Here is a 27,098-nt window from a genome sequence, read left to right as displayed (position 1 = left end):
ATAAAGTAGGTACTTAAATAGTAAATATCATTTATTCCATTCAAAATGAAAGGTTTTTTATAATTATTACAGTTAAGTCATATTAATAGTAATAAAAGTAGAAAAGGTTTATTTCCTTACCATAAAATGTTACGTATGTTTTAGTAATTTGCGAATTATTTGCAAAAACATGACTCGTTGGGCCTATTTACAGAAAACTACCACGCTGAGGAAGAAAGGTCGCGGGAGTCCGCTAGATGCGGGTGGCGCGGAAGACCGGTCATTGTGGCAATCTTTGGGGGAGGCCTATGCCCATGCAGCAGTCGACGTCTTCTGGCTGATATGATGATGATGATGATGATGACCACGCTGAAATCGACACAAAAAATACAATACAAATACAATTTTCTTTATTAACAATGTCTCTAATATTTTGTTTAAGTATAATTACACTTATTAAACCATACTTTTAGCGGGTTTATCACGAATTTATTTTGTTTACCTTTATTCATATTTTGACATGGATTTAGGTAAGTTTTTTTTTGTTAAAATAAGTACCTAGGTAATTTTTTAAAGTACCAAGTTAAATATGTTGTGTTATTAAATGTAGAACGTGTACTTTGAAGTCAGGTACTCTGAAATGACAAGAAGTCTTTGTAGGGTCACGTTTCTGTACCTACTTATTTAATAGGTATAACCTACTTTAATAAAAGACTACGTATTAATAAGTAGGTGTCTATTTAATTATTTGATATGACACGCATAGCATAATAAATAATAGCACATTAATAGATAAGTGCTCTGGTCATAACATGTAATTTAAGAGTACAATTCAATTTATTAACGACATGTGAACAAAATAATGATTCAATTATTTAAAAACAATTGTGATAAGGCAGCCACGTTGATAACTAAGTATCATTCTCTCATGCGTCTCACTCACACCAATAAATGTACGTACAAATACGAGTGAAACACACGTGCGAATTATAACTAAACAACATCATTTAGATTTCGAATTTGCCTCCGTATCGAGTAACAAAAGGTTAGAATAACAACGTGCATAAACTGCGCGTGAACTGGCATCAAAGATGGCGGAAAAAAGGGCGTGGCGTGCGCACACGCCGCCGAGAGCGTCGCTACGCTACGCCGCCGGCAGTCAGCCGTGGCCACGCTCGCGCACGGACGTATCGCCGCCATGTCAGAATTCACGCAAACGCAAAACTCCATCCTTCGCATTAGCGATGAAAAAACTCTCCAACTCATAGAGCTTTACGAACAAGAACAGTGCCTTTGGAACACACACATTCCAGAGTACAAATGCAGGGAGAAGAGACAGAAAGCGACTGAGAGAATCGCTCGGAAACTCGATATTAAACACTTTGAAGCCCGCCATGTTGTGATCAAGTTTAAGAATTTGAGGAACTCGTATTGCCAGGAGCTGAAGAAGATAGCGTCGAGTATCAGCATGGGCTTGAGCGAGGACGAGCAGTACAGGCCGAGGGTTTTCTGGTTTTCGAAGATGGACTCATTTCTACGGCCTCATCTTCAGCCAGCGAGGGGCCAGTCGTTGTCGTCGTTGGTAAGTAAACTTGAAATCCATAGATATTTTAGATGTAGGTAAAACTAATGGAGCCGACAACAGTAGCCGAACGGAACCGATGAGAGCCGATATCGCGAGGATTCAAGCGGGTGCCGTGTGTATTCTGATTTTGGTTCATACCTAAATATGAAATCTATCTACTGTTTATAAGTTTCAAATTTCTTTGGCATCTAGCAAAACTACGCGACGGCATGTCACGTTTCACAGCAGGAGATTGTTTACAGTCACTTTTAAATTACCGTGGACATTGAAATCCACGATATTCCGTTACTTTCCAAGGGAAACTAAAAGCGTCTTTTTTATGATATAGGAGGCAAATGAGCAGACGGGTGCCTGATGGTAAGCGATTACCGCCGCCCATGGACACTCATGGACACGACGGTAAAACGTGCCTTGTGGACTGAAACTAAAATTACCTACTATAATCCTTTTTTTTTTCTCTTTCTAGCACGTGTCGGAGAATGAGCAAGTGAAGAGCGAAGCGGGAGCCGACAGCGACTCAAATCAAAACAGCGAAGATTACTGCATAAAGGACGATAGCGTGAACTCCTTCCCTATCGTAGAACTAGATGTAGATGACAGCATCCATTCTGAGGATGAACCACCAATGAAACGACGCGCCTTGAGATATTCTTCCTCATCTTCTAGAATGAGAGATGTATCACAGTCTTTTGTCCAGACAGATCTTGCTAAGACTGTGAAAGACTTGGAAGCGAAAATACAAGAGTTAACCAACGAAAAGAAGGAAGATTATTATGATTCGTTTGGGAAGTATATAGCGTCTCTGTTAAGAAGTATGCCGAAGGAAAAGGCGATGTTGCTACAGCCTAAAGTGATAAGTCTGATAGTGTCCGGGTCTGGGTTAGGAGACGGTTCAGTGAGTCAGTCTGATATATAGTTTTTATTTGTATAATTATTTTCTAATTTCATTCCAATAAAGTTAAGAATAAACCTTGTTGTTTTAATTCGCATGTGTTATAAATGTTATAATTAGTTAAAATTACCACGCTTGTCAAATTCTTAAAGGAAAGAAGACTAATGTGTTTATAAATTAGTAACTTAGCCATAGTTTAGTGGCAAACACACAGGGTGCAATAAAATGAGTTAAATAAAAGTTTAACATTCAAGAGCTCCGCGTGGAAATATATTTTTAACGTATTCTTTCTGACCTAGGTACATTATTAACTTCCCAAGTATTTTAGCACTTCAATTTCGACCTAACGACCACAACAATTTAAAATTACATTACAATAAGTAATAAATGTGCCAACAAATAATAACATTACGTTCAAAGTGCGGGCAGTTCGGCCGAAATGAACACATAACTCTTTCGTCTCAGCGTCGAATATCACTGGAGTAAACGACGTAAGCGACTGGGTTTTCATATGAAAATCCGTCCTTTCATATAACCGACGACCAGTAAGTTGACGTTAACAACATTTGATATTCAATCTAGTTACGTAGACTTTTAGGTAGAAATTAGGTACCTAAGTTGTTTTTGTGTTTGTAAGATGTTTTTTGCCTAGCGTACGGTATTTTTGCCACTTTACAGAGAGTGTATACAAGATTAAGTTAACAAGTAGTAGGTGCCTACTACTTGCTTGGCTACTACTTACGCGTATTATGTACTTAACTTAGTACTACTTACGCGTATTATGTACTTAACTTAGTACTACTTACGCGTATTATGTACTTAACTTAGTACTACTTACTTAATTATTGTTTATTGATTAAGGATACGAAAACAAAAAATATGTCTATGTTGTACGTACTTTAACTTAATTTTAAAATCAGAAATCTCTTATTATTCGACAGATCGTCAAATTGTAACTATCGGTCCGATTCGAACTTTAAGATACTTACATGTTCATGCTTGGCTAAAATCATATTTACAGGACAGAAAACAATATGTACAAATAGATCATTACAATAGCCAACTACATCAGATGCAGACATTTAAATCTACCCTCCGAACCATAAACAATTCCATTCCCCAAGGTAGCGTACTCGGTTGCGTACTTTTTTTAATTTATATAAATGATCTACCAAAAATAACAGAACACACATGCATTATGTTCGCTGACGATGTATCCCTCCTGTTTAAATGCCCTACAAGCAAAGACGCTAATACTCTCATCACCGAAACATATAGAACAATAGTAGATTGGTTGCAAACACCACAATCTGGAAATTAATAATAAGACAACGAAAGCCATCCAATTCAGACCCCATCAGAAACAGCCCATAGATATAAGTTCGACATCCGGAGAACTAAATGTAGAAGAAGTATCAGACTTTACATTATTAGGCTTCACAATTGATACTCATTTGGATTGGAAACGACATGTTGCGCGAATTAAGAACAAATTATCTTCCTTTGTGTTTGCCCTATATAATCTAAAAGTAAATACCGATGAGCAATGTGCTCTGTCAGCCTATTACGCGTATGCTCACTCATTATTAAGTTATGGCGTTCTACTTTGGGGACACAGCGTTGATGCACATGACGCATTTATTATGCAAAAAAAGTGTATACGCATCATAGTTAACATCAAAATACCCTCTAGCTGTAAACCACACTTCATTCGACTTCCCATCATTATATATACTAGAAACAGCCAAATTTGTACGTAAAAATATTAACCTCTATGAATCCAATACAAATCCTCGCCGAAATCATGATTTAGCCTTACCGGAACCCAAAATTGAGATGTTCAAAAAAAGTCCATACTACAGGTCTATCCACATATATAATAGCATTCCCAGACAAATAAAATCAGAAGAAAATTATAATACATTTGTTAATAAATTGAAACAACTACTTATAAATAAAGCCTACTATTCAATAGCCGAATTTTTGGAGGAATAACAATCTTATGTCCGTACTTTCATAGTCCTAGGTCTACTTTTTATAATCTGGCAAATTCATCTAAGACCTAATTAGAGTAGTTGTTGGTTTTTGTAATGTTAATTCTATACATTGTTATGCTTTTTGTATAAAATACGAGCATTTATTGTAATAAGACTTTAGTATAAGATTAAAAGTAATTGCTATACCCTGTCCGGGTTCATGTTCACTTATGTGTGTACCTTGTATATTTATAATGTTGTACATGATTGCAATGATTAAATTATTAAATGATTAAATGATTAAACGATATGGATTAGATAGGTCAGTGTCAAATGTGACGTTTCTTCAAACAAAAACGTCACTTTTGACACTGACACATCCATCCATATCGTTTCTAGATCTATTAATTGACGTATCTTAAAGTTCGAATCGGGCAGTATGCATGATGTTAGAAATATGTTAATCTGCTGAAAATGTCTGAACATACCTTTTTCATATGTATTTATGTGAAATGGCACAGGACCGGGACCAGTGGCGAGCAGTCGCGTTGGAGGCTAAGACACACTTTGGGTCGCTGCGCCAGAGGAGTAGAATACCTTTTTCATATGTATTTATAGGCTTGAGACATCTGTCAAACAGCATAATAAGAACAAAATAAACTACGGCCTCTGTCAAAAACGTCGAAATAAAAATATAGGAAATATAGCGTGTGTCAATTGGAATTTACCATTTTTTTGTTGTTGTTTTGCTCAGAAACGTCTTGTTTTGGAAATCCACAGGTTTCGACACTTTCGACCGTGACCCTATTCAATGTTAAATATGTATGACAAGACACATAAGATATGTGAAAATCCAAGTTAAATTTTACACGGAAAAGTAGAAAAAATGTTATTTTGTAACATACTTACCTAACATTTTAATGTCACTGTCAATTTCCTTGACAAAATTCGTAGCTAGATCAGTGCCCCAAACGTGTTAGTTCTGCGTAGCATTATTCCCGGTCGCATTTTTCCCCACCCGAATTTCTACCCATACCTACCCTTTTTTGTCATTCGCTTGTTTCTCTATTCTCAAATTATCGCAATATTTTTATTTCTTACGCTAAAATTTTCTTATAATTAATACTTTCCAAGTCGTTTTTTTCGCATTATTTTTAATTCATAGGCGATAATATTACCATGTGGTCCCAGCGCACTTTTTCTTTTCAAAAAATATTTAGTTGTCAAGCGGACCCCCAGGCTCTCATGAGCCGTGGCAAAATGCCGGGATAACGAGAGGAAGAAGAGATTTAGTTCACAACTTAGCTAGACGGAGCCCCCGCTTCGATGGGCTCCTATTTTTGGGCGGTTTGCCCTTCGGGCATCTGAAGCTACCTAACGAACCTAACCTACCTAACCTATTAACTTAGTGTGACGTCCATGAAACAATTACACTTTGGGGAAAAAAGTGTAGGTAGGTTTTAGGTTCGTTAGGTAGCTTCAGATGCCCGAAGGGCAAACCGCCCAGAAATATGAGCCCCGCGAAGCGGCGCTCCGTCTAGCTAAGTTGTAAACTAAATGTTTTTTGAAAAGAAACAGTGCGGTGGGACCATGGTAATATTATCGCCTAAGAAATAAAAAGAAGGCGATTAAAACGACTTGGAAAGTATTCATAATGAGAAAATTTTAACCTAAGAAATAAAAATTTTGTGATAAATGTCAGTAGGTCATATTTCATAATAGAGATATAAGCGAATGACAAAAAAGGGTATGGGTAGAAATTCGGGTGGGGAAAAATGCGACCGGGAATAATGCTACGCGGAACTAACGCGTTTGGGGCACTGATCTAGCTACTCCAAATATCTACCCTATTAGGTACCTTTTCTTAATACCAAAGTCGAATAATCTGACAGATGGATTTACCCGAGTTTGAAGTTAAGCGACTTAATTATCAGTCATATTGGGCGTTAAAACCACTAGAAGAATGTAGGTAAATACAAAATCTGATTAACCAACTATTTATCCTCAAAATAACAAAATCAAAATTGAAGAATTCTAAATTAAATGAGGAGTCAAGGTTTGAATAGAAAATTAACTTGCAGACGGAAACAAACTTAGTACCAGCGACACTGTTTAGTGACCAACGATGAACCTTCTATCTTTGAAATAAGATCTAGGAAATGCAAGTTAACATTGTAGACGATTGTACACGTTTATGCCAAAGAACGCTGTTTGTTACCTACTTGAAGCGAGGTCGAGCTGGCGCATGAATATTAACACGGTACTGTCAAAACCTAAATTTGCATCTTTTAATGAACTAATGTACTTATTTAAATTAAGTGGCGAATAAAAACCGCTGAACACTGGCGGCCAAAGCGGTCAAGAGCGAACGGGATCACCGGGTTCTGTTTCTAATTCTAGTATTAGTAGGGATACCTACCTATCTTTAATAAAATAATTTAACATAGGTAGTTGACCGAGCTAAACGAAGTGTCTCAGTTTCAGCTGTCCGGTTGTTCTCTATAGGTCGCATTTCTTAACACATTAATTCGCTAGGTATTTTCCTTTTTGTTCGAGAAATACGGCGCCAAAATAGTGTTTGGATGTGTCAAACTATTCTTGGCAAATTGGTGATCGGGTTCGACAATTCATTACACAGATTTTCTGTCTACTCAGGTTTTTCGAAAACTTATAAAAAGGTGCAGCCATGGGAGTTCACAAAGAATGTACACTATAGCTCACAGGGCAAATTTACTCATCATCTTATGTCATCTTATATTTTTGGGAGCCCTTGCAATTAACCCCTTTACTCATCACCAGGATTAGGTGTAAGACACATTTTTTTTATTACCAATATAGTCTAGCTATTGCTGTACTGCAGATATGGACACAGGTAGTCTTCGATAAATCTAGTTTGACAATTATTAAAATATGTATAGACTGTATTTTCATGAACTGCTAACCATCTTTGAAAAATTTCTTGGTGACATTTTTGAAAACGTTTAGTATACCATAAGAAATAAATTAAAAGCAATACATAATCTAAACCTGACTGCGGTTAGGCTTCGCAAGCAACTTCAAGTACTACATATATATATAGGTACCATAGTATGTCACTCCCACAACTGAGAGTGCTGAGTGAGACGTATGTAATGATACCACATTTTAATTCATCATTGTAGGCCGTGCCAAAGAATTAGACATTCATAAATTATCATACACTTTTAGCGTTCGAAAAAAATAATAATTTGAAGATGCTTGTTGAACAACTCGATTTATTTTGCCTTGGTCAGGTCAGTGACAATCCCGACCATCCACCACACCGACTAAAATATTTTATCCATGGTCACGATCACGACGTTGAAAAACTGCCTATTTTAATAAACATGTCCACATACATGTTCTATTAATGAGTGAAGACGTCGGCTAACAAATTAGCACGTTACAAGTGTTATATTTGTGTTAGCTTAGGTCATGAGCTGTGCTCAATGCATCGCTAACAACGTCATTAACCAGTATAAATGAAACCGTAGATCTGTAACAAGTTTATGTATTTGGAGATCAAATGATTGCTGGTTTTTAAGATGTGGTTGAGGAGAATGACATCTGGGCGGGTGCCATATTAAATATAGACGTTAACCTGCTGTTGAATGATGTACCTACGTAGGTTCGAGTCCCGGAGTTTGTTGAATTTATTGTCGTGGTTATGGATGGTTAGTTTAAAAGTTTAGTAAAAGCTTACTAAAACTGCACCGCTTGGGTCTGGTCAAACAGAACTCGTAGAGATTGCCTTTTATTTCTTATTTCATGAGTGCAATAATTTTAAAAATAAATATTAAAAAAATGGAAGGTTATCTTAAAATCACTAACTTAAGACAAACAACAAATCAGATCAAAACGTATTTCTTGCAGCATATTATTATCACATACTAGCTCGTTGTTAGGACTACAAAAAACTTTGCATAAGCAAATACATACCGAGTTATAATGAAGTAAAATATTAGGTAAATGACGAACAATAAATGATCTAGTTGGTATTATTTCATTGTTATGTAGTATAAAGCTATAAAGTACAGTACCCTATAAACATCTTCATGCGTTGGTGTGCGGTGTCCTTTCTAAGGCTAAATAAAAAATAGTACCTATAGTTGGAAAATTAAAAGTTAAACACTGATTTAAACTTTCACGATTATTAAACATTATCAAACTACACAACGGGACTTAATCGCGTATTTAAGTTTTAAGATTTACCTCCGACGTTTCGAGTCTTCTCCGAGACCACGGGGACAACGCCGTCCTCGAAACGTCGGAGGTAAATCTTAAAACTTAAATACGCGATTAAGTCCCGTTGTGTAGTTTGATAAAATTAAAAGTTAGTTATGAGATTTCAGAGGCAAACTAAAACCATTCTGTGGTTATTTCATAAAATGCATGCATCACTCATCAAAAGCCACATAATGTTATTTTAAAGAACCATTAAAGATATCTACTGCGAAATACAGTAATTAAATGGAACGAGCACGTAGTCATAATTCCGATACACTGCTTTAAAACCGAAACGTCGACTTAATCCTATAGCTGAATAAATCTGCGTTAAGCCTAACTTAACTAGCTTAAATAATCGTTAGGTTAAGCTAAGTACCCATTAGAAAAGCCAGGAAATGGTCTTTTTGTTATCGCCTTCGAGCGCCAGATCACGTACACCAGCGAACAAAATTATTCCTCTCATTTACCGAGTACTGACCCTTGAGGTACCCAGTATAAAAAGAACTGTCTTTAAACTAATTAACAGGCTTTCAGAGGCAAACTTCAACTGGTTATTTAAGATAAGTATTTAGTAAGCTACAAGAATAGAATAACAGAATTGGGGCAAAGTTGTTTGTCCAGAGTTGCGATAATTCTGAAATGCTTGATGAGTCAAAGGCCTTTGTAGGGTTTAGGACGTTATGGATGTAAGGGATAGGAATGGTGACAGAAGTTGTATGCTTCCTTCTAATTTTGTTTCTAACGAGTCTAAATTGCGATGGAAAATAAGCCAATTGTCAACATGACTCTTTTACCCTTTGTAAATAATCCGTAGAATATAAGGTTTGTATTACGCCTGAATATAATTTTAATATTTGAAATACATATGTTGAAATTGGAAACCATATCAAAAGGTAGGTACATTATTTTAACAGTGGGTGTACCTCAAGGGATGCACTCTTATCAGGTCACCAACCCGAGATAACAAGCTTTTAAGATTGCATTGTCTCCTTGTTATATTCTGGTCTTAAATGTTATCAGTTCCTAGCGTGGCCGATTAAATGTGCCTTCGGCAATCGAGGACCGAGGTTGATTTATTAAGGTAACTTGATGTTGATATTGTTTTTTCATTGAACGATAAGGTGTTCTTTTATGTAGTTTTCGAATAATAGTACATATTTCATAAAATACATCTTATATTAAATTCCCCATTGGTCGGGAAAAATTACAATTTGCGAGCGATTCTGTATTCTACTTTATAGTTTTACAAAACCTTTCACATAAATTACAGTGTTTAGAATCCCCAATGGTCGAGGAAAGCTAAAATTTAGGAGCGATTCTGTATTCTCGATTTTTTACAAACCTCTATGATTGGGAACTTCATTTAACAATCACTTCTAAATCGCCCTGTAATGTTTCTGATTGTTCAATAAAATCTACACAGTTCTTCAGTTAAACCTTATTGACACTGCATTTTTTACAAGTTGACTATTCAAACTAATTGAATCCTGAACCGTAAAAACACATTCTTCACTCTCCTAATCAACGTATAAAATCATCTTTTGTTCCCACTATTTTTTACCCTCCCCTGCAATTTACAAAAAATCGTAGACAAAGCCCAAGCCAAAATCTGCCTACGTGCCGCTTGCCTCGGGCGATGAGTGAGAAGGAACTATATTCATTATAGTGTGGGTGAGCAGAACAGATGAGGTGAAGGACCGAGTGGCGTGATGCAGGCCGATTATTCCCGAGGTGTTGCGAGGCGAGTGTTTAAGCTAACCAGAGTAAATATGACCTTGAGCAAAACAAATATGTGTGGATATAAAGCGGAGTTATAATAGAGCGCTTGTGGTTCGACTCTTAATGCGATAGGAATGCTGGCAGGTATATGCGTTATTAGGTAATAGCAATGCGTATTGATTTATTTAGATAGGTTTTGCCTTCGGCATTATTATGAGTTAGTTTGTAAGTTGTTTGTTGTTTAACGACAATATTTGCGGTTTTTAGGGTTCCGTACCCAAAGGGTAAAACGGGACCCTATTACTAAGACTTCGCTGTCCGTCCGTCCGTCCGTCTGTCACCAGGCTGTATCTCACGAACCGTGATAGACAGTTGAAATTTTCACAGATGATGTAATTCTGTTGCCGCTATAACAACAAATACTAAAAACAGAATAAAATAAAGATTTAAATGGGGCTCCCATACAACAAACGTGATTTTTGACCAAAGTTAAGCAACGTCGGGAGTGGTCAGTATTTGGATGGGTGACCGTTTTTTTTTTGCTTTTTTTTTGTTTTTTTTTTTTGCATTATGGTACGGAACCCTTCGTGCGCGAGTCCGACTCGCACTTGCCCGGTTTTTTTACAACAGCGTGTATAAAGTTTATCTATAGATATGCACTGAAAGAATTTATGGAGAGAGTTTTCTGTAATTAAGTTAAAACAAATGCATCTCGGAAAAGTTTTAAAAATGTTAGTAACGTTTTTTATTAAAAATTAAGCTAATATTTAAGAATTTCGAGTTGTACAACATCTTTCTTTACCTTAAAGTAAGTAAAGTAGCCAATTCTTTTAAACGAAAAACGTCTAGTTTCAATTACATACCTATATTTAATGTCAGGTTTCATTTACATTCTACATACAAAATTAGGTTTATCACATCAATAGGTATCTAACAATCATAACTAAATATTTGTATAAGTTTCTTTACTAATTTGCCCTAAAATTTCAATAGCTACATTTTGTACAATTTCTTATCTAGGTACGCGTGGCATTTGTCCTAATGAGTTCACTAATTACTTCAATGTTAAAACTGATAACTTATCAACATATTGCCTAATTTCCTTTACAGAAAACACGTGTGCTAAATAAACGAGAGATAATAATAGAAAGATATTCATAATCAATATATTTACCAAATTTGAGTTTTGTGAGTTATGACCCTCATTGTTGTTAATTTTACTGTCTTGCACAGTGTCGGTATATTTTTTATATTAAGTATTTTCTTAATTATTCAAAGATTTCCAGACGAACAAAGGAATAGACAGGAATCTGGTCGTAACTCTTTAACCAGTAGTTTTGTTGTTTCTTTTGCAACAAGTATTTGACTACTTATAAAAATAATTAATTGTACAAATGTGACATTTTACTGAAGATTAATTGGCTAAAGACAATTTTAACATATGTCCAATAACCATGGCGCCACTTCCCATTATCCTGCCTATATCTCCAAATCTCCATCTCCAATAAACAGCTTCCCAATACAGTAAAAACGGCAATAAATAGCTTAAGTGGCTTAAGCACAAACAAACATTGCAATACAATAAGTACGAGGATACGAGATAACAAAGAACTTTCGCGTAGCGTCATCTCTTAAAATATCCTGATAATAATACATCCACGATTGCATGTTTCTCTGCACGTAGGCACCACGCTTCGGTCAAATTTCAACCCAAGTGGAATGTTTTAAAATTCATAATGGACTGACAGAGTCATAAAGAAATTTCTGACAAAGGTCCTGACACGCAAACTCTTTAGTAAATCAGAACCACGTTACATATACCTTCGGTAACGATCTTATGGAAATGATTTAGAGTTTATTTTGGCTTAGTGGCGTTGTTTGTGGTTTTGTTGACCTTTTTTCAATGCCAGATTTTTTGGAAGAGTTTTTAGTGAGTGCGGATTTTAGTTGAAAAGTGGAGTCAAAGTCAAGACCTTTTTTAAAAGATTTTAAAATTGGTTTGTGTTATTGATAAGTTGTTTTTTTTTCAGGTATCTAAATAGTTTACCATACTAATGCTCGGTAATACATAGTAGTAGCACTTTTAAAAAGATTTAAGACTATCTCTATTTTACTACTACTTAATAATAAATAATAAAATAATAATTCAGCCTATATACGTCCCACTGCTGGGCACAGGCCTACAGCACTTACATAAAACCTAATGATCTACCCCAAACCAAAGCTCTGCTAAATTAGACTTATGTAGTTTAGCAAAAAATATCAATCGTCAAAAATGTGTAATTAAAACAAATGACTATTCTATTTGATAGAAAGTTCAAATTATATTGATAGGTTTTTGTAGATTTGGATCTTTTTCCTAATTACGTCCAATTTGTTAACATTTAGAACACAATTTACCAAAAACATCTTTACATCTTAGTAAAATCCCAATGAGAACTTAAATTACCTCTGTGGTTCTTGACAACTCCACAAATCTAGGTTTATTAGTCAAACCGCAAACTGCCTTATCTATCACAGCCTGTTATGTTAATGGGCTTTTGTCTACTAATTCAAGTAAATAGAACATTATATATTATATTATTGTGTGTTCGTGTCGTGACATCATCCGCAAATGGGTTGGTGATTAGCATAACTTGGTCATTTGTTATCTGGTACTAGTAAAGGAGTTGATAGAAATATTGCTAACGAATGTGGCTCATTTGAATTCTGGGTTTGGTATTGTTCATAATTAATAGGTATGGAAACAATGGGGATTTAAATGTTAATATCACAAATTTAAGAAACAAAATAGACAAAATCAAATTGTTTATTTATAAGGTAGATACAAACATTAAAAATAAAATAAACTAACTTATCTATAAAATAAAACTAAATTAAAACTAAAACTAATAAGTACTAAATAAAATAAAATTAAAATACGTCTAAGAAATTGGGCCCCTTTGGCATGGTGCCGAGGACGCTGGCAGCATTTCCCCGCTGTATTGCGAAGCTAATACGTTGAGCGAGAAAGCTGCCAGCTCTTCGGTCACCAGTGAAATCGATAAGCCTTTTTGAAAGGTCTTTAAAAAGTTGTAGGGCATTAGGACCCCACGGGCCAAGGGTCTCAACCCCAAATGGCATAAAAATATACTCGGGGCCGAGACCCCTGTACTTATGGAATTTGAGCTTTTCGGCCGCTTTAGCCGCCGCACCTGCTTGGTGACTGGTTCCCGTGAGGTGGGAAGGGGCCAGAGTGTCAACGCAGGTAGCGTCCCACACTAGCACCCTTCCCAAACTTCAAGGAACCAGGGACATACCGTCCGGTCTCTTGCCGTCGTCTCTAGCCATGCCAGTTGGCTCCAGTAGAGCTGGCACGTTGACGGATGCAAGAGACCGCCGGATTATGTCATTCAGTGCGGCGTGTCTTGAAAAGCGGCCAGCACTTTTTTGACAGGATAGCCCGTGGTGTCCTAATTCATCGACTTCACTGCCGCAGGGGCACCTGTGTGGAGCACAGACGCGGACTCCAAGCCGAAGACAGGTCGCGATGCGGAGAGTGTCCGGCGTGAGGAAGGTTCCGGTGTTCGGTGAAGGATAAGCCCGGAGCCAATCACCGGACTCCCTCGACGCCGAAGCCAGTAGTCTGGCCCGTTCGCGGCCTGTACTACGGCTTAGGAGGGAATTCACTGAAATTTGGCACATGATGTCATCCCAGCTCCTTTGACAATTTGGATGAGTTGGGAAATCCTTGTTCGGGCAAGCACTTGACCAAGCTTTCTTAGCTTCGTCCAAGCCCGCAGTCTCATAGTTTGAGGGAAGTCCCCGTAGGATTTTACCTATGAGATTTGCGGAGCTGTGGACTGAAGACAAAAAAGCTGGCAAGGATACACTAGAAATTTTTCTGATCCCTAGCCCACCATGACGGATGGGAAGGGTGCTTGGGTCCAGGAATCGTCGCTGAGCTGAATATTGAGAATGGATTCCAAACTTGACTTAATAAGGTCATCTAAAGGTAAAATAATATTTTCGAATTTCCAAATAGGGCTGCAGCGAATGGCGTATGTCAATTTAGGGACAAAAAGGCAGAATTTAAGAATTGTAATTGCGTAGTGAGGACTTATTTCAAGAAGGCGGGTTGAAAAGATTTTGAATTTGGAAATTGAATTTTGTATATAGTTTGGAAAAGACTCTTCGAAAATAGGAGACCCTAGGAGGCAAAGTGACTCGTTGTTAACTGTTTTTATGTTTGGAGTTAGGGTGTTGAAGTTTTGTTCAATATTGTTGTGATTAGGGATGGAATTTGGAATGTACAGTTCGCATTTGCTAAAATTTATTTCAAGGCCGATGTTGCTAAATTCGGTCTTGATTGTGGACAGGTCGGAAGTGACAATATCTACGTCACCTCCTAGGGTTCCATCATCTAGGTACCACACGTTAAATTTAGAATTTAGTTTTTTGATGATAGGGTTAATTGCCAAAGAGAATATTGCCGGCCCGAGCGGGTCACCCTGCTGACAGCCAACTTCTGAAGAAAGCACGTTTTGGCGATATAATAATTTTGTAGGATCTGCGTAGGATAGAAGGAGATAGTTGTAAATTTCGGGTATGTTATGTTTTGTTTCTGTCAGCAGGGTGTCTCTGTTTACTGAATTGAAGGCATTTTTAACATCAATTTTGATCAACACCTCGGACGTCGTGTTAGAGAGGTAAGTGCGCAGGGAGTGTATTAAAATAAAATAAAATTAAATATTATATATAAGTATGATTAACAAAAACAAAAACGTAAACAGCGTATAAAAGAACAACGGAAAAGAGTTAATTTATGATAATTTATGCGAGTTGCAAATATTTGTAGATAAAGTTTAAATAGGAAGGAAAACTGCATAAACAATACACTAGGTATATTTGATTCATTATCGCCAATTCGCAAAATAATGCAAAATCTAACGAACGGAAAATGTTGTTTTCATACTGCTCCGGCCATATCTATTATCGCATAATGTGATTATCATGCCCAGAATATTAACACCTTTAAAATTATACAGAATATTTTCAAAGAGAGGTAAAGTGATTTTGGTCGTTCCGCCAAATGTCATAATGTGAAAAATAAGAATCAAGGTCAGAGTCAGTAAACAATAGCGGGTTTGAATGTGTCACGTATGTAGGTATTGGAAAACAGTGTTTCCTGATGATAACGGTAGGAATATTTTCAATAAACTACATATCTTTCGTGATATATTAACGGATTACTAAGGTAAGCTCGATTGAGTCAGTGGACGGATTTTACCTGTTCTCCGATTTATTTCTTGAATACCTAAAGGAAATCTTTTCATTAGGCACCTAAAACTCTGAAATCTTAAAAACACTTATAAGTACTTATAGTACATATATGTATTAAGTCTTTACTAGTGTTAGTTTCATTGAAAGTGTCCTTTTTAATATTTTCTTTCTATCCACATCTTACATATTTTATTTTATGTTAACTTCTTTAGTGATTTTCTTTTTTAAGAAATGTTTTTCTCAAGTTTTTAAGACTCTGACTGTCTCAAAAACATATTTTTAGTCTTTTCTTATTTAAGTTTCATTGTAAGCGTCCGCTATAATATTTTCTTTCGATCCACAACCATACATATCTCAGTAGTGTTAATCCAACTTGGCGTACATGTCTGCAGAAAATGGCCTCACATTTATTGCAAAACCTGCTACGTCAGCCACCTGAGGGTTCCCGAATGATGCTCTTGGCCAGTTTTCCCCAATTGGCTAGGGAGGTATGATTCGTGATAATAATGGAACGAATTTCGTTCAAGCATTTGCTGAATAAATAGTTTTCTCAGACTATCCTGAGACAAAATAAAGAGTTAATCTTAAACGAAGGTTCTTAAATAATGGAAACGATACATTTAAAGTGGCAGTTTGATAAATGTAATGTAGCAATTGGATTCATTTTAAAATACTTTTGTAACAACAATTAAAAGTGGCCACGAAAAAAAGAAATGTATTGCATCAGACTTTTAAACCACTTAATGTCCGATATCGGTGGCCATTAATATAGATCATTTGCTTAGAATTACTGGCATAAACATGTTTATGCCCCTTTATCGAGACTTTTTGAAGGTGAAGTGAATTTATTGTAAACATGTTGATTCATGAATTACGTGACTAGAAACACATATAGGTCTTCTAAACTCGACATATTAGCTTGTTGTAAACAGGTTTAACTTGAAAGTTATACATTTTAGTAGATTCAGTTAGCGATTCTAAAATTGTGTCAAAGATTGATGGTATTAATTTTGTTATTTTACGTCATACTGTAACTGTACTGTAATTCCAAGATCTGAAGACTGAAAGAAATTTGGCATAAACATAGCGATCTCATGCCAAAAGCAGTCAGATATCAACCTGATAACTAAAACTCGACGCGTGAGCTTCTGAAACACTCGTGAATCGCACGATACTACACATACAGCTAATACAAACCAATATCGATCATATAACTAAACTAATAAAGACGTTGTGAGCTATAAATGTATGTTGTTGCTGTTTGTAAATGTCACCGTGCAAAAACAAAAGAACATCGTGACTCAGCATTACGCAAGCAAATTTAGACTCACTATACAAGTCTTAAAGTAGATATTTCAATGGATGGTCTAGTCACTTACTTCGTTTAGAATTTGAAGGTGTGATATCGTGTGTTATAATATATGAACGCTTACGCAAGGGCTATATATAGCAGGCGACAGCAAGTCTGCCTGGCCTGCGCGATCCGAGACCTATTGTTACTGCACAAAGGAGTAGGTATTTAGCTAAACAAGACTTGTCAAGGTAACTAAAATGACTACTTAGGTAGGGAAAATCACAGGTAGGTACTGTTGCTTAGAGAGACAATGTCATTTTATGAAATTGTTGGTAAAATTTTAGGTTTTTGATCAAAATGTTAGAGAAGCAGCGTTTTACTCAAGCAAAAGATAGTCAGGTAGAACAAAACATAGTAATGAAGATGAATTGAATAGGTAATCTTGTCTAATTCTCTCCTAGAAATTTATGACCTTTTTACTGCCAATAAACTAAGAAACCATAATAATATTGTTAGCTGGGAAAATAAATCTTCTGAGCCTCTGATAAAATGACTGATTGATATTGTGTTTACAATTTACTGTGCTTACACAGTTTCACTATCTGATACTACCTCGTGACAGTCGTGACGTAGATATTATCATAACAAAATAAAATACGCTTGTCAACATTTTTTTTTGTGACTTCTTTTTCATCTCCTCATAGTCCAACATGTCTTCCGATTCGCTTGATACTGAAAAAGCTTTGATCGTGTAGGTACATATTTTATTTCTGGACTAATTTTTGTGAGTTCTTATTTATATGTAGTTGTACAGATACATTGGTTTTCTTTCAAATAACATTTTTTTTATTAGCAAATGTAGGTATTTCTTACTTTTGATATTTGACCTTGACATTTTCAAAGAAAAGCAAAGTAATCTAATAGTAAACGTGCTGCACCTTCAACCCTGCTATCTATCATTTGCACAGACTGAGTTCACTGAGGCCAACCACACCCATTACTCTTATGTTGCAGTTTAGTTCAAAACATACAACTATTTTAATGTAGTAATTTCAGTAAACCTACCTCTATTTTTTAAGTCATAACTAATACGTTGTTGATAAGAAATGAGACATTTTACTGTACATTTTCATTTTATTCTTCCTTATTCCCATGGCAACAAATGTAAGTTGTTATTTATAGGTTTACGAATAATGGGGTCATTTTAGCTGTCACAGTCTACTTATTCAACATCTTGTCCGCGTATATGATTAGATGATCTTGACCTTGAATTTTTAGTCATCCTTTTGCATTTTTTTTTCGAATAACGAATTTTCTGCACTTTACAGCACAGCTGAGGCTAAAACTCTTTGGTTCCTTTGGTCTTAGGTTTTTGACCACACACGCTTGAAAGGTTAATCCTGACTGTCCGTCTAGTATCGATAGTAATAAGAAGTAGGTAACATTTATCTATTCTTGTTGTGTCTATTGTCTAATCACCTACATGATGACTTTCCCTACACTTTTGCACCATCTCCGGATCATCCCAGGTCAGGTCATGTAAACAATGATGCAAGTGCACCGTCAGATTTTCCTTATCACTTACGAACAGAGAAGTACGGGAAGAGATATTAAAGCGGAATTTGCGCGATTAGCGAAATCATCCAACTCATTGAGGGTAGTAGGTGTAAAAATATATAATAGCTTGAGCCCGGAAATCAAAGAGGCAACTTCTTACGAGTTGTTTGTCCATAAACTAAAAAATTACTTGATTGATAAGGCCTTTTATAGTATTAATGAATTTTATGGGTATTAATTAATTTTTAATTTATTTGGCCATTATTATTATCGTGTAATTGACTTGTGTATATGTACAGTTGTAGGTTTAATTAGTTTTAGGTGTGTATGTGATTTTATTTTTATGTTTTTGACATGTATGTTTTTTACCGTATTAAACGCTCTGAATCTGAATCTGATACAGGGAAATAATAATGACACATGACTGAATAACTTAATGACATGAACAATGGTGTTATTCAATGCTTCCGCAGAACTGAAACTTTCCGTCTTCCTTTGTGCAGGTGGAATCAGTTTCCTGGTTGCAATAAAATCCTCATTAGAAATTGGTCTAATGGAAAAATAGATGTTTGTTTTGCTGTGTTAGATAAGACTTAAAGGGCCGAGTTTCATTTGTTGTCGAATTATTTTGAATCAGGTTTCTAATCATTTCATGAATACAGACAGAGAATTTCATAAATATAAACGCATATTCACCGTCTATATTCTAAAAATTCTTTCTCTGACTTAAAACTGAGTCTGAGTTATGATATTTTCCGAGCTCAACGGAAAATTACATAGGTACATACAGTTTTGTACGGGACAAGTTTTGATTTCAAACAAAACAATTTAAGTATCCAAATGTATCGACAACTAAATAAGAATTGGCCCTAAAATAAGACAAGTTACATTAGTATACCTACCAAAAACTTGCAAAAACCAAACAATTGCAACAAATGTAAAAAATAACACTAAGTACTTAGTGATTCCTTTCGAATATACATGCACTAAATGAGTAGGTAATTTGATGCCAAGAAGGTCGATCCGCTCTGATTACTCCACCTGGTGTTATTGTGCATGGTCTTTATTGTTAGGTAGGTATACCTCTCTTTATAAACCTAACAGTGCATTTTCGGAGTCACGTAACTTCAAATTTGGTTGGTAAAGTACCTTTAGTACCGAACCTACACGGAAAGAACATGTCTAGTAACATTTTGAGTAGGTACGTCAGCAGCAGAAGTTGCTAAGCGGGCGAGGTGTTCAAAATTACCTTGACACGCTCTTATTCTCTTAACAATAAAGTCGCGTCAAATTTTAAACACCTGGCCCGCTTAGTAACTTCTGCTGCTGACTGTACCTAATCGCGTTTTTAGTTTGGAACGATTTAAAAATTTTGATGACAAGAATTAAAAGTTATTTAATTACATACTTAATATACAAGTAACTGTCATAAAGAGCTCGGCATTTTGAGACTAAAATCTAATTTTTTGAAAAAAAAAATTACTAGACATGTTCTTTCCGTGTACCTAATACCCTTTAAATGTGAATTCGAAAAAGTCAAATTCATTAATAACCCGACTGAGTTAAGGCTATTTATACACCGTGTGGCCTGTAACACGAGCAAATAATTAAAACATAGATTGTACTCCTCAAACGGTGACATTTTTGTTCTACAACTTTTAAAAATTATGAAGTATTTAGACTCCGTATTTTTCATACAAAATAAATATTATTTTCAATGGACGCCATCGCCACGCCATATCATTGTGATTGACGTTGCTTGTCACGCCTTAAACATAACAAAATTCGCAATACATTGCGTCTTAGAATAAACTTTCAAGTGTATTAAAAATCAAACCCCAAGTTATTTTTAAAAGTCGCTGAACAAATGTTGGTCAGTATGAGGAGTACAGCCTACAGTTTAATTTTTTGCCCATGTTACAGGCCACACCCGGTATACCCTAAGTCACTCCCACAACTGAGATGAATCTAATAACAATTTGTAATCCATCAGACGTATGTAGTGTGGGCTGTGCCAATTTAAAGATTTATCTAGATACAACATAACTACTACATGCCTTTGAAATATATAAACCCTTCTTTAACAGTCGGGCAAAAATTAAACGAAATCCTTAAAAAACGTCGAATAAAACAGTAGGATTTTGTTCAAAAATTCACTTCCATTTTGACCTTGCTCTTGACTGTGATAAACGTAATTAGCAACAGTCGTTTTCTTCACATCCATGTGGGAGTGGCCTTGCCCACAAACTTCTGCTGATTCTGCCCTTGAAACTGAGTCATTGCCGTCAACCAGTCTGTGCAGAACACCAACTTCGCCTTTCAGTTGAGCAACTACTGAAGCCATACCATTATTAACACTAAAAGTCTTATATTCCTCAAGCTTTTCATGATCCTAAGTCATTTTAGTCCCGAGCAATTCCGTCGAGCTATATGCGTGCGAAACGAAACTGCATCAAGGCAGTCGATTGATGATAAAATGTAAACTCAAAAGCGTAATACTTATGATTGAAAATTGAATGCTACAAAACGTGACTTAAGACTATTTGAGTGGAATGAATGATGTATGTAGCGTTTGTTTCTAGATTTTTCGACCGGTAATGCTAAGTTTGTCGGACAGTGCATAGCTACAACTATAATTGCATGGATGGATTGCATCAGCCTGCAATTGCGGTTTCCATGTGATGAATGGAAGTGGAATATTTTGTATGAGGAAAATCCGATATGTTTTACTGTTGACCTTCTATTAGAGGTGCCTAAAATTATAAACGCCAAAGTTAGTCTGTCTGTCTGTTTTATTGTTACGGGAAGGATAGAGAATAGTTTTCAACAATCATCATCATCATCATTCCAAGTAGAAAAAATCGCGGACAGAAACTATTTTGAACGCTTTATCCACTATTACCTGAGAAAATATCAAGAGTTAATAATTTTATTTTTTAATATAGCTTCCTGATTAGCTCAAAAGAAGCTTGAATAAATTAAAGTGTAAAAAGAACCGACAAACAAAATCAGCTGTGATATTAATAATACGTTTCAACTCCAAGAGACATTTCATATTTTACCTATTTGCCAAAATAATTTATCCAAATGAAGGGTCTTATACAGCGTGCTAATAAATTGACTATTGACATGAAGAAGCTCTTAATTTGGTGCCTTAATGTCATTCCCCTCAAGATAATTTAAAGGCAAGCAGAATTAAAACTGTAATCAGCAAATTACATGGAGACAGGCTCCCTCATTATAATCTGAAATTTCTTATGAGACCTTTGTTAACTAGATAAACCAATTTATACTTTATTTCCAATGCGTAAGATAATTTCTTGATTGAGGGTTGATTGAAGTTACCAAATTGTCTATTATGGGAGTTCATCGAAGCAGAAAATTATCGTTTACTTGTCGCCGGTGATGGCTTCATTCTTTCCTCAATCATATAGTATTCCATCAGAATCACACAAGGCATGATTGTAGGGCCTATAGTTTTCCCATCAAACATTCCGCCCCCTTCTTCACAAACCGTGAAATCCACAGTTTTCCCACGAAGTAAACATAAAGAATATCCAATTATAACGGATATTTGCAAAAGTAAAAACGCGGAAAATTCTTTACCGGGCCAAGCAGAATTAAATGCATACAAATTGACTGTAGATTACAGCAAAAAGTGCACTAGTCGCTGTCCAGTTTAATGACGTGAGGTGGCGTGATGTCGGCTCTAATGCACCACTTAGCCGCTAATAGCGTAAATAACATGCTCGATGAATTACCTGTTCTAACTATTAATGATGCATCCATTGCTGCTGACACAGAAAAGTCTATACTAGCTGTTACTTTAAATGCCGCAATCGAAACTAAACTTCTAGGAAGAATAGAAAGTAAAGAAGTTTCGAAATAAAATTGCGCTGCAACTATCAAATTATAATTGGAAAAATCAGAATCAGTGTTATACATGGCTACTTGAATGTTAAAGTAGATTTCGATGAGGAAAAACTGGCAGCAATGGATGTCGAAAAATATGGAATTATCGCTATTGTATAGGGTGCTGATGATATTGGTAGAAGCGATACACCGTGCCTCGAAACACGTAGGCAAGTTGAACTAGATTTCCGAGCGATAGAAAAAATATGGAATAAATTGGTTGATGCGTGACTGGCATTGATTTGCGAATGTATCGATAGCTTTGAAGAACTGTTGCCGGGAGCTCTGGGAGATACAAATCTATGTTTCTGCTTCAAGTAACTATATAATCTTTTCTATTGTAAAACATTGCTGTTTTATATGCATCAGCAATTATTCGGTATTGCACTAATGTGCTTTTAATTCTAGTCTTGCATCGATTATTACAAGAATCATGTTTCTTTTTGTTGCTAAGAAAAGAAAATACTTAAGTACTGGAATTAAGGTATTTATTTTAATAATGCTTAGAATATACAACAGTTTTTTCAAGTAGGTACCTACTTTACTCTTCGCTCAAATTAAATGATCTTGACATTAATGATTTCTCCTTTTAACAGCCGTTTAATTAATGTTTCCGTTTTATTAATCTTTTCAATTAAAGGACAATGAAATTGTGCTTATTTAGAATCGTTTAAACTGTAATTTTTGATTTAAATGTAACAGGAAAATATTAGCAAACATCTGGGTAAGCGGTAAGGAATTGTAATGGTTTTTCAATAAATGAAAATGTTAATTAAATAGCAAACCCCTAGCCACTCGTAAGTAAACTGAAATAGTGTTACAGTAAAATGGTATTTATGGAATCATGGCAAATATAGTCAGACCAAGCCAGCTCTGTACGGATATGATGGTCGTTTTGGTCTACGTGACGGCGTGATAAAACGGTGTCCGTCACTTTCTATCCCACGGTGTTAAAAATTGACAGTTATTTTATACCGTGGATAAAGCCAACCGTAATACGGCCGCTGCATGGCATTTGCAATGACAATGACAAAGTGTGATATGTCATTCTTAATGTCAAATATCTTTAAAATATGACGTTTATAATGACACGCCATCACTTTGTTATTTTCAAGTCGGTGCAAAGTTAGCTTGAATGGACTCTAATTATTATTTGAAATATTATTTAAATCTAAAGATTATTTATCATCACTCAAAATAAGAGGATTCTCATCAACCCCTGAAATGACTACAGCATATTGCCCGACGCTATATTTCTTCATCTCCTGCTCAAACAATATGTTGTTTATAGCTTGTTTTATCATCGATTGCGTCCTTTCATCGTGTTTCCTTAAAGATATAGCTATATATTCACCAAAACTGTCACACTCATCTTTCTTCCTGGTCAAATCTGATCTCCTAAGCAAACTTAGTGTTTCTAATACCTTACTGTCAAGATTAGAATTATTGTTAGTATTATCTTTAACAACTTTTTTGGCAAATTTAGTCAGTCTCGGTTTATGAGTGGCGTGAGTGTATCTGAACCGTTTTCTTGGTCTGACGTACTCTACAGTTTGTGGTTCTGACTTGATGATAATTTCTTCGTGAACTACTTCATCTTGTTCTTCGTTGGCGTTGTTGTCTTCGTCTGAAGATTGTTGTTCAGGCTCTTCGGTTTCTTGGTGGATTGAGGTCTGAAAATAAAGAAAATTTAGTTTACATACGCATCCGAAAATCCCGAACAATGTTGGCGAATGGACTACGGATTGATTTTACAAAAACTTTCTAATTTTTAGCAATTGCTTAAAAATATAATTATAGTTTCTACGGTACTGTGGAACGGTTGTACAAACTCAATCTGCCACATACAATAAGTAAAGTTTGCACCGACATAGACTTGTAAAATACAAAACTATTTGCTTTTCCGTAGTCGGTTAAAAACAACGAAGGCAGGGTCCAAGAGCGCTCACTTCGCAAACAGGTATAGAATATTCATCCCCGAGTCTGGACTTTAACAAACATTGTATTATCGATGTAAATACATATTAGCTAATAGATAACACAGTATATCATATCATTTAAGAGCCTCATGAATCTAATACAATCATCTTATTTTAAAACGACCTTCAAGTAGGTAACATAAGTATAAAGCAACAAGGAGTTATTCGTCTGAAATTCCAACAGAAATTCTGATAGAATGGTTCTTATTGTCATAAAGACTCTTCTCTGATGGAAAACCACATATCTATTATTAGGTACTAGTTTTCATTGCTAGAAATCACAACACAAAGAGTACATCTTACATACTTACAAAACTAGACTTTCAACAAACATTGTTATCAACGTCTGTAGCTAATATACAGCACAGTAAATCATTTCGTTTAACCGATTGTGCGAAAGTGCGTCATGTGGTGATAAATTTGCAGGCCGATAGCGGTTTAATGCGCTGTTTACTAACCGGTTGGAACGTGTCTGCTTCGATAAGGTAATGATTGAACTCTTTTTATGCCTACCTACCTACTCATATTCCAGATATAAAATTGTTATTTATTTTACAAGAGGGCAAAGTTATTCTTTAACTCTCCTAATATTGAAACTCGAGAAATTGAAATGTTTCATACCTAATTGAATTCAAAAAAGTGCAGGCCGTTTTTCGAGACATGCGTCGCTTAATGACATAGTCCGTCGGTCTCTTGCCACCATCAATGTGCCTGCTCTTCTTGAGCCGACTGGCATTATCAGAGATAATGGCAAGAGGCCCGATGGAGTGTCCTTAGTTCCTTGGAGCTTGGGACGGATGTTGGTGTAGGATGCTACCTGCGTAGACACACTGGCACCGTCCCACCTCCAACGGACTACTGTAAAAGCGGGCGGAGCGGCGGAAAGCGCCGAAATTCTAAAACGTAACAAATATAAGAGCCTCGGTAGAGAGTACCATTTTGTACCATTTGGTGTTGAAACTCTAGGTCCATGGGGTCCCAGCGCGCATGAGTTGTTCGCAGAAATCGCGAAGCGTCTGGTTGACGTAACTGGTGACCGAAGAGCTGGCGGCTACCTCGCACAACGTATCAGCATTGCGATACAGCGAGGAAATGCCGCCAGCATCCTTGGTACAATGCCTCAAGAGCCTATTTTAGATTTAAGCTAGTTATTAATTTCGTTTAGTAGTACCACTGTATATATATATTGTATGTAAATAAATGTTTTAAAAAAATTGAATTTCATACCTAAAAGTGAAATCTTCAGCGTTACGAGGGTTTCTAGGCACGAGTGTTAAACTTACTTTGCTACCGTTGACCGCAAAATTGAGGAACCAACTCAAAATTTGCATCTTATTATTATGCCACTTGTGGATAAAAATGCATCTTCTCACCGGATAAATTAATGTCACAAACAAAATAAATGGTCTTTTATTAATTCCTACCTACATTTTTAAGTAAGTGCATGCCGTAGCTAATGCACGCTTGCTACGGTATCACAAGCGCATTGCCCTTTATAACTAACCATACAAACATTGACTACAAGATTTTATTAACACTATATACACAGTTTTTTGTTATATGAGAAGATAAAAACAGAAAACGCCTAAGTAAAAAAAAAAAGAAATTACCTCAACAACACTATCATTAGTACTATTCTGCAGATGCGTCGGCAAAAAGTTCATATACGGATACAAAAACCACGTCGACTTGCCCCCGAGTCGAACTTTCGCTTTCTCCCTCCGATGCGACGCGAAAATCGAATTCAATTTCTTCCGCAACTCCGCTATATCGCATTCGAATAGCCCCGCCAAGTCCGACCATGCTTCGTATCTCGCTGTTTGTACTCTGTATAGTTCGTTTGTAGTGTCCCAGAGCTCAGGTCTTTTCGCGTATTCTTGCATGAGTCTTATGACTAGACGATTTGTCCACTCCATTTCTGTCATGCTAGTTGACAACGAACAAATATGGCGGCCGCGATCACACTTGTTAAACAATTGTTTTCAAGGTTAATAGAATTCTAAATAGAAACGCGCGAACGTTCGTGTTCGCTGCGGGCCGGCTCGGTGCGACTGGCGAGGCGGCGCGCGGCGCGAGGTTCGGGCGTTCGGGCGCGCTCGGCGAAGCTCGTTCGTTCGGTGACGTGGTGAATGAATTTGTTTCGTTTCGTTGCCGCTCGCTCGCTGGGCATTTGTTCGTAAGATTATAATATAAGTATTATAACAGTATACGGCTGCGTTTCCACCAAAAATGTGAGGGGAAGCGTTGCGAAGAATGTTTATTAAGAACCAATAGGCACGGTTAGCGAGGAAAACCACTATACCCTTAGAGAAGAAAACAAATGAAGTGGTTCTATTGTTTTTTAACAAACACATCCGTCGCTCTCGCTACGCATTCTCGCACATCTCTGGTGTCAACGCAGCATTAAGAGAGTTTTCATATTCTTATAAATTACCTCTATTCGGAATTTTATGTGCTATTGGCATATTGATTAGTTTTTATTGAAATTTTGCCATATTGGAAATTTGTACTTAGTAACCACTTATTATGCACCTAATTGACCGAGAGTTAGCGCAGGTCTTCGTTCCTTGGAGAAAAATGCTATCCTATGTCCGATTTCTTCTCTAGGTACTTACAGGTCGCATTTCTCGTCAAATTTTGTGAGCAGTTGCGAGAGCATAAAGTTAGTCATATTCATTTCTATGTCCTGGTTAATATA

At 36.2% G+C, this 27,098-nt stretch overlaps 2 protein-coding genes and 1 long non-coding RNA gene across 3 annotated transcripts in view; 2 read left to right on the top strand and 1 right to left on the bottom strand.

The window, feature by feature from the left end:
- Positions 1-27,098, top strand: part of LOC134797458 (uncharacterized) — a 482,950-nt gene that overhangs the window by 440,470 nt on the left and 15,382 nt on the right. The window lies entirely within an intron of this gene.
- On the top strand, positions 999-2,480 carry LOC134797223 (uncharacterized). Its single transcript, XM_063769449.1, has 2 exons — positions 999-1,561; positions 2,031-2,480. The coding sequence occupies exons 1-2, from the start codon at positions 1,178-1,180 to the stop codon at positions 2,478-2,480; spliced, it is 834 nt and encodes a 277-aa protein (XP_063625519.1). The 5' UTR covers positions 999-1,177.
- Positions 23,040-26,398, bottom strand: LOC134797383 (uncharacterized). Its single transcript, XM_063769605.1, has 2 exons — positions 26,011-26,398; positions 23,040-24,094 (listed from the first exon to the last, which is right to left on the bottom strand). The coding sequence occupies exons 1-2, from the start codon at positions 26,323-26,325 to the stop codon at positions 23,600-23,602; spliced, it is 810 nt and encodes a 269-aa protein (XP_063625675.1). The 5' UTR covers positions 26,326-26,398; the 3' UTR covers positions 23,040-23,599.

Source organism: Cydia splendana, chromosome 15 (genome assembly GCF_910591565.1).
Source record: "Cydia splendana chromosome 15, ilCydSple1.2, whole genome shotgun sequence".
Lineage (NCBI taxonomy): Eukaryota > Metazoa > Arthropoda > Insecta > Lepidoptera > Tortricidae > Cydia > Cydia splendana.
Note: the sequence above shows the minus strand (reverse complement) of the source record. Positions and strands in the feature narration are given on the sequence as shown.

Coding starts and splice junctions, on each gene's coding strand:
- LOC134797223 (XM_063769449.1), top strand. CDS start 1,178: ATGTCAGAATTCACGCAAACGCAAAACTCCATCCTTCGCATTAGCGAT. Junction 1,562..2,030: donor GCCAGTCGTTGTCGTCGTTG/GTAAGTAAACTT, acceptor TTCTCTTTCTAG/CACGTGTCGGAGAATGAGCA.
- LOC134797383 (XM_063769605.1), bottom strand. CDS start 26,325: ATGACAGAAATGGAGTGGACAAATCGTCTAGTCATAAGACTCATGCAA. Junction 24,095..26,010: donor CTAATGATAGTGTTGTTGAG/GTAATTTCTTTT, acceptor CTTTATTTTCAG/ACCTCAATCCACCAAGAAAC.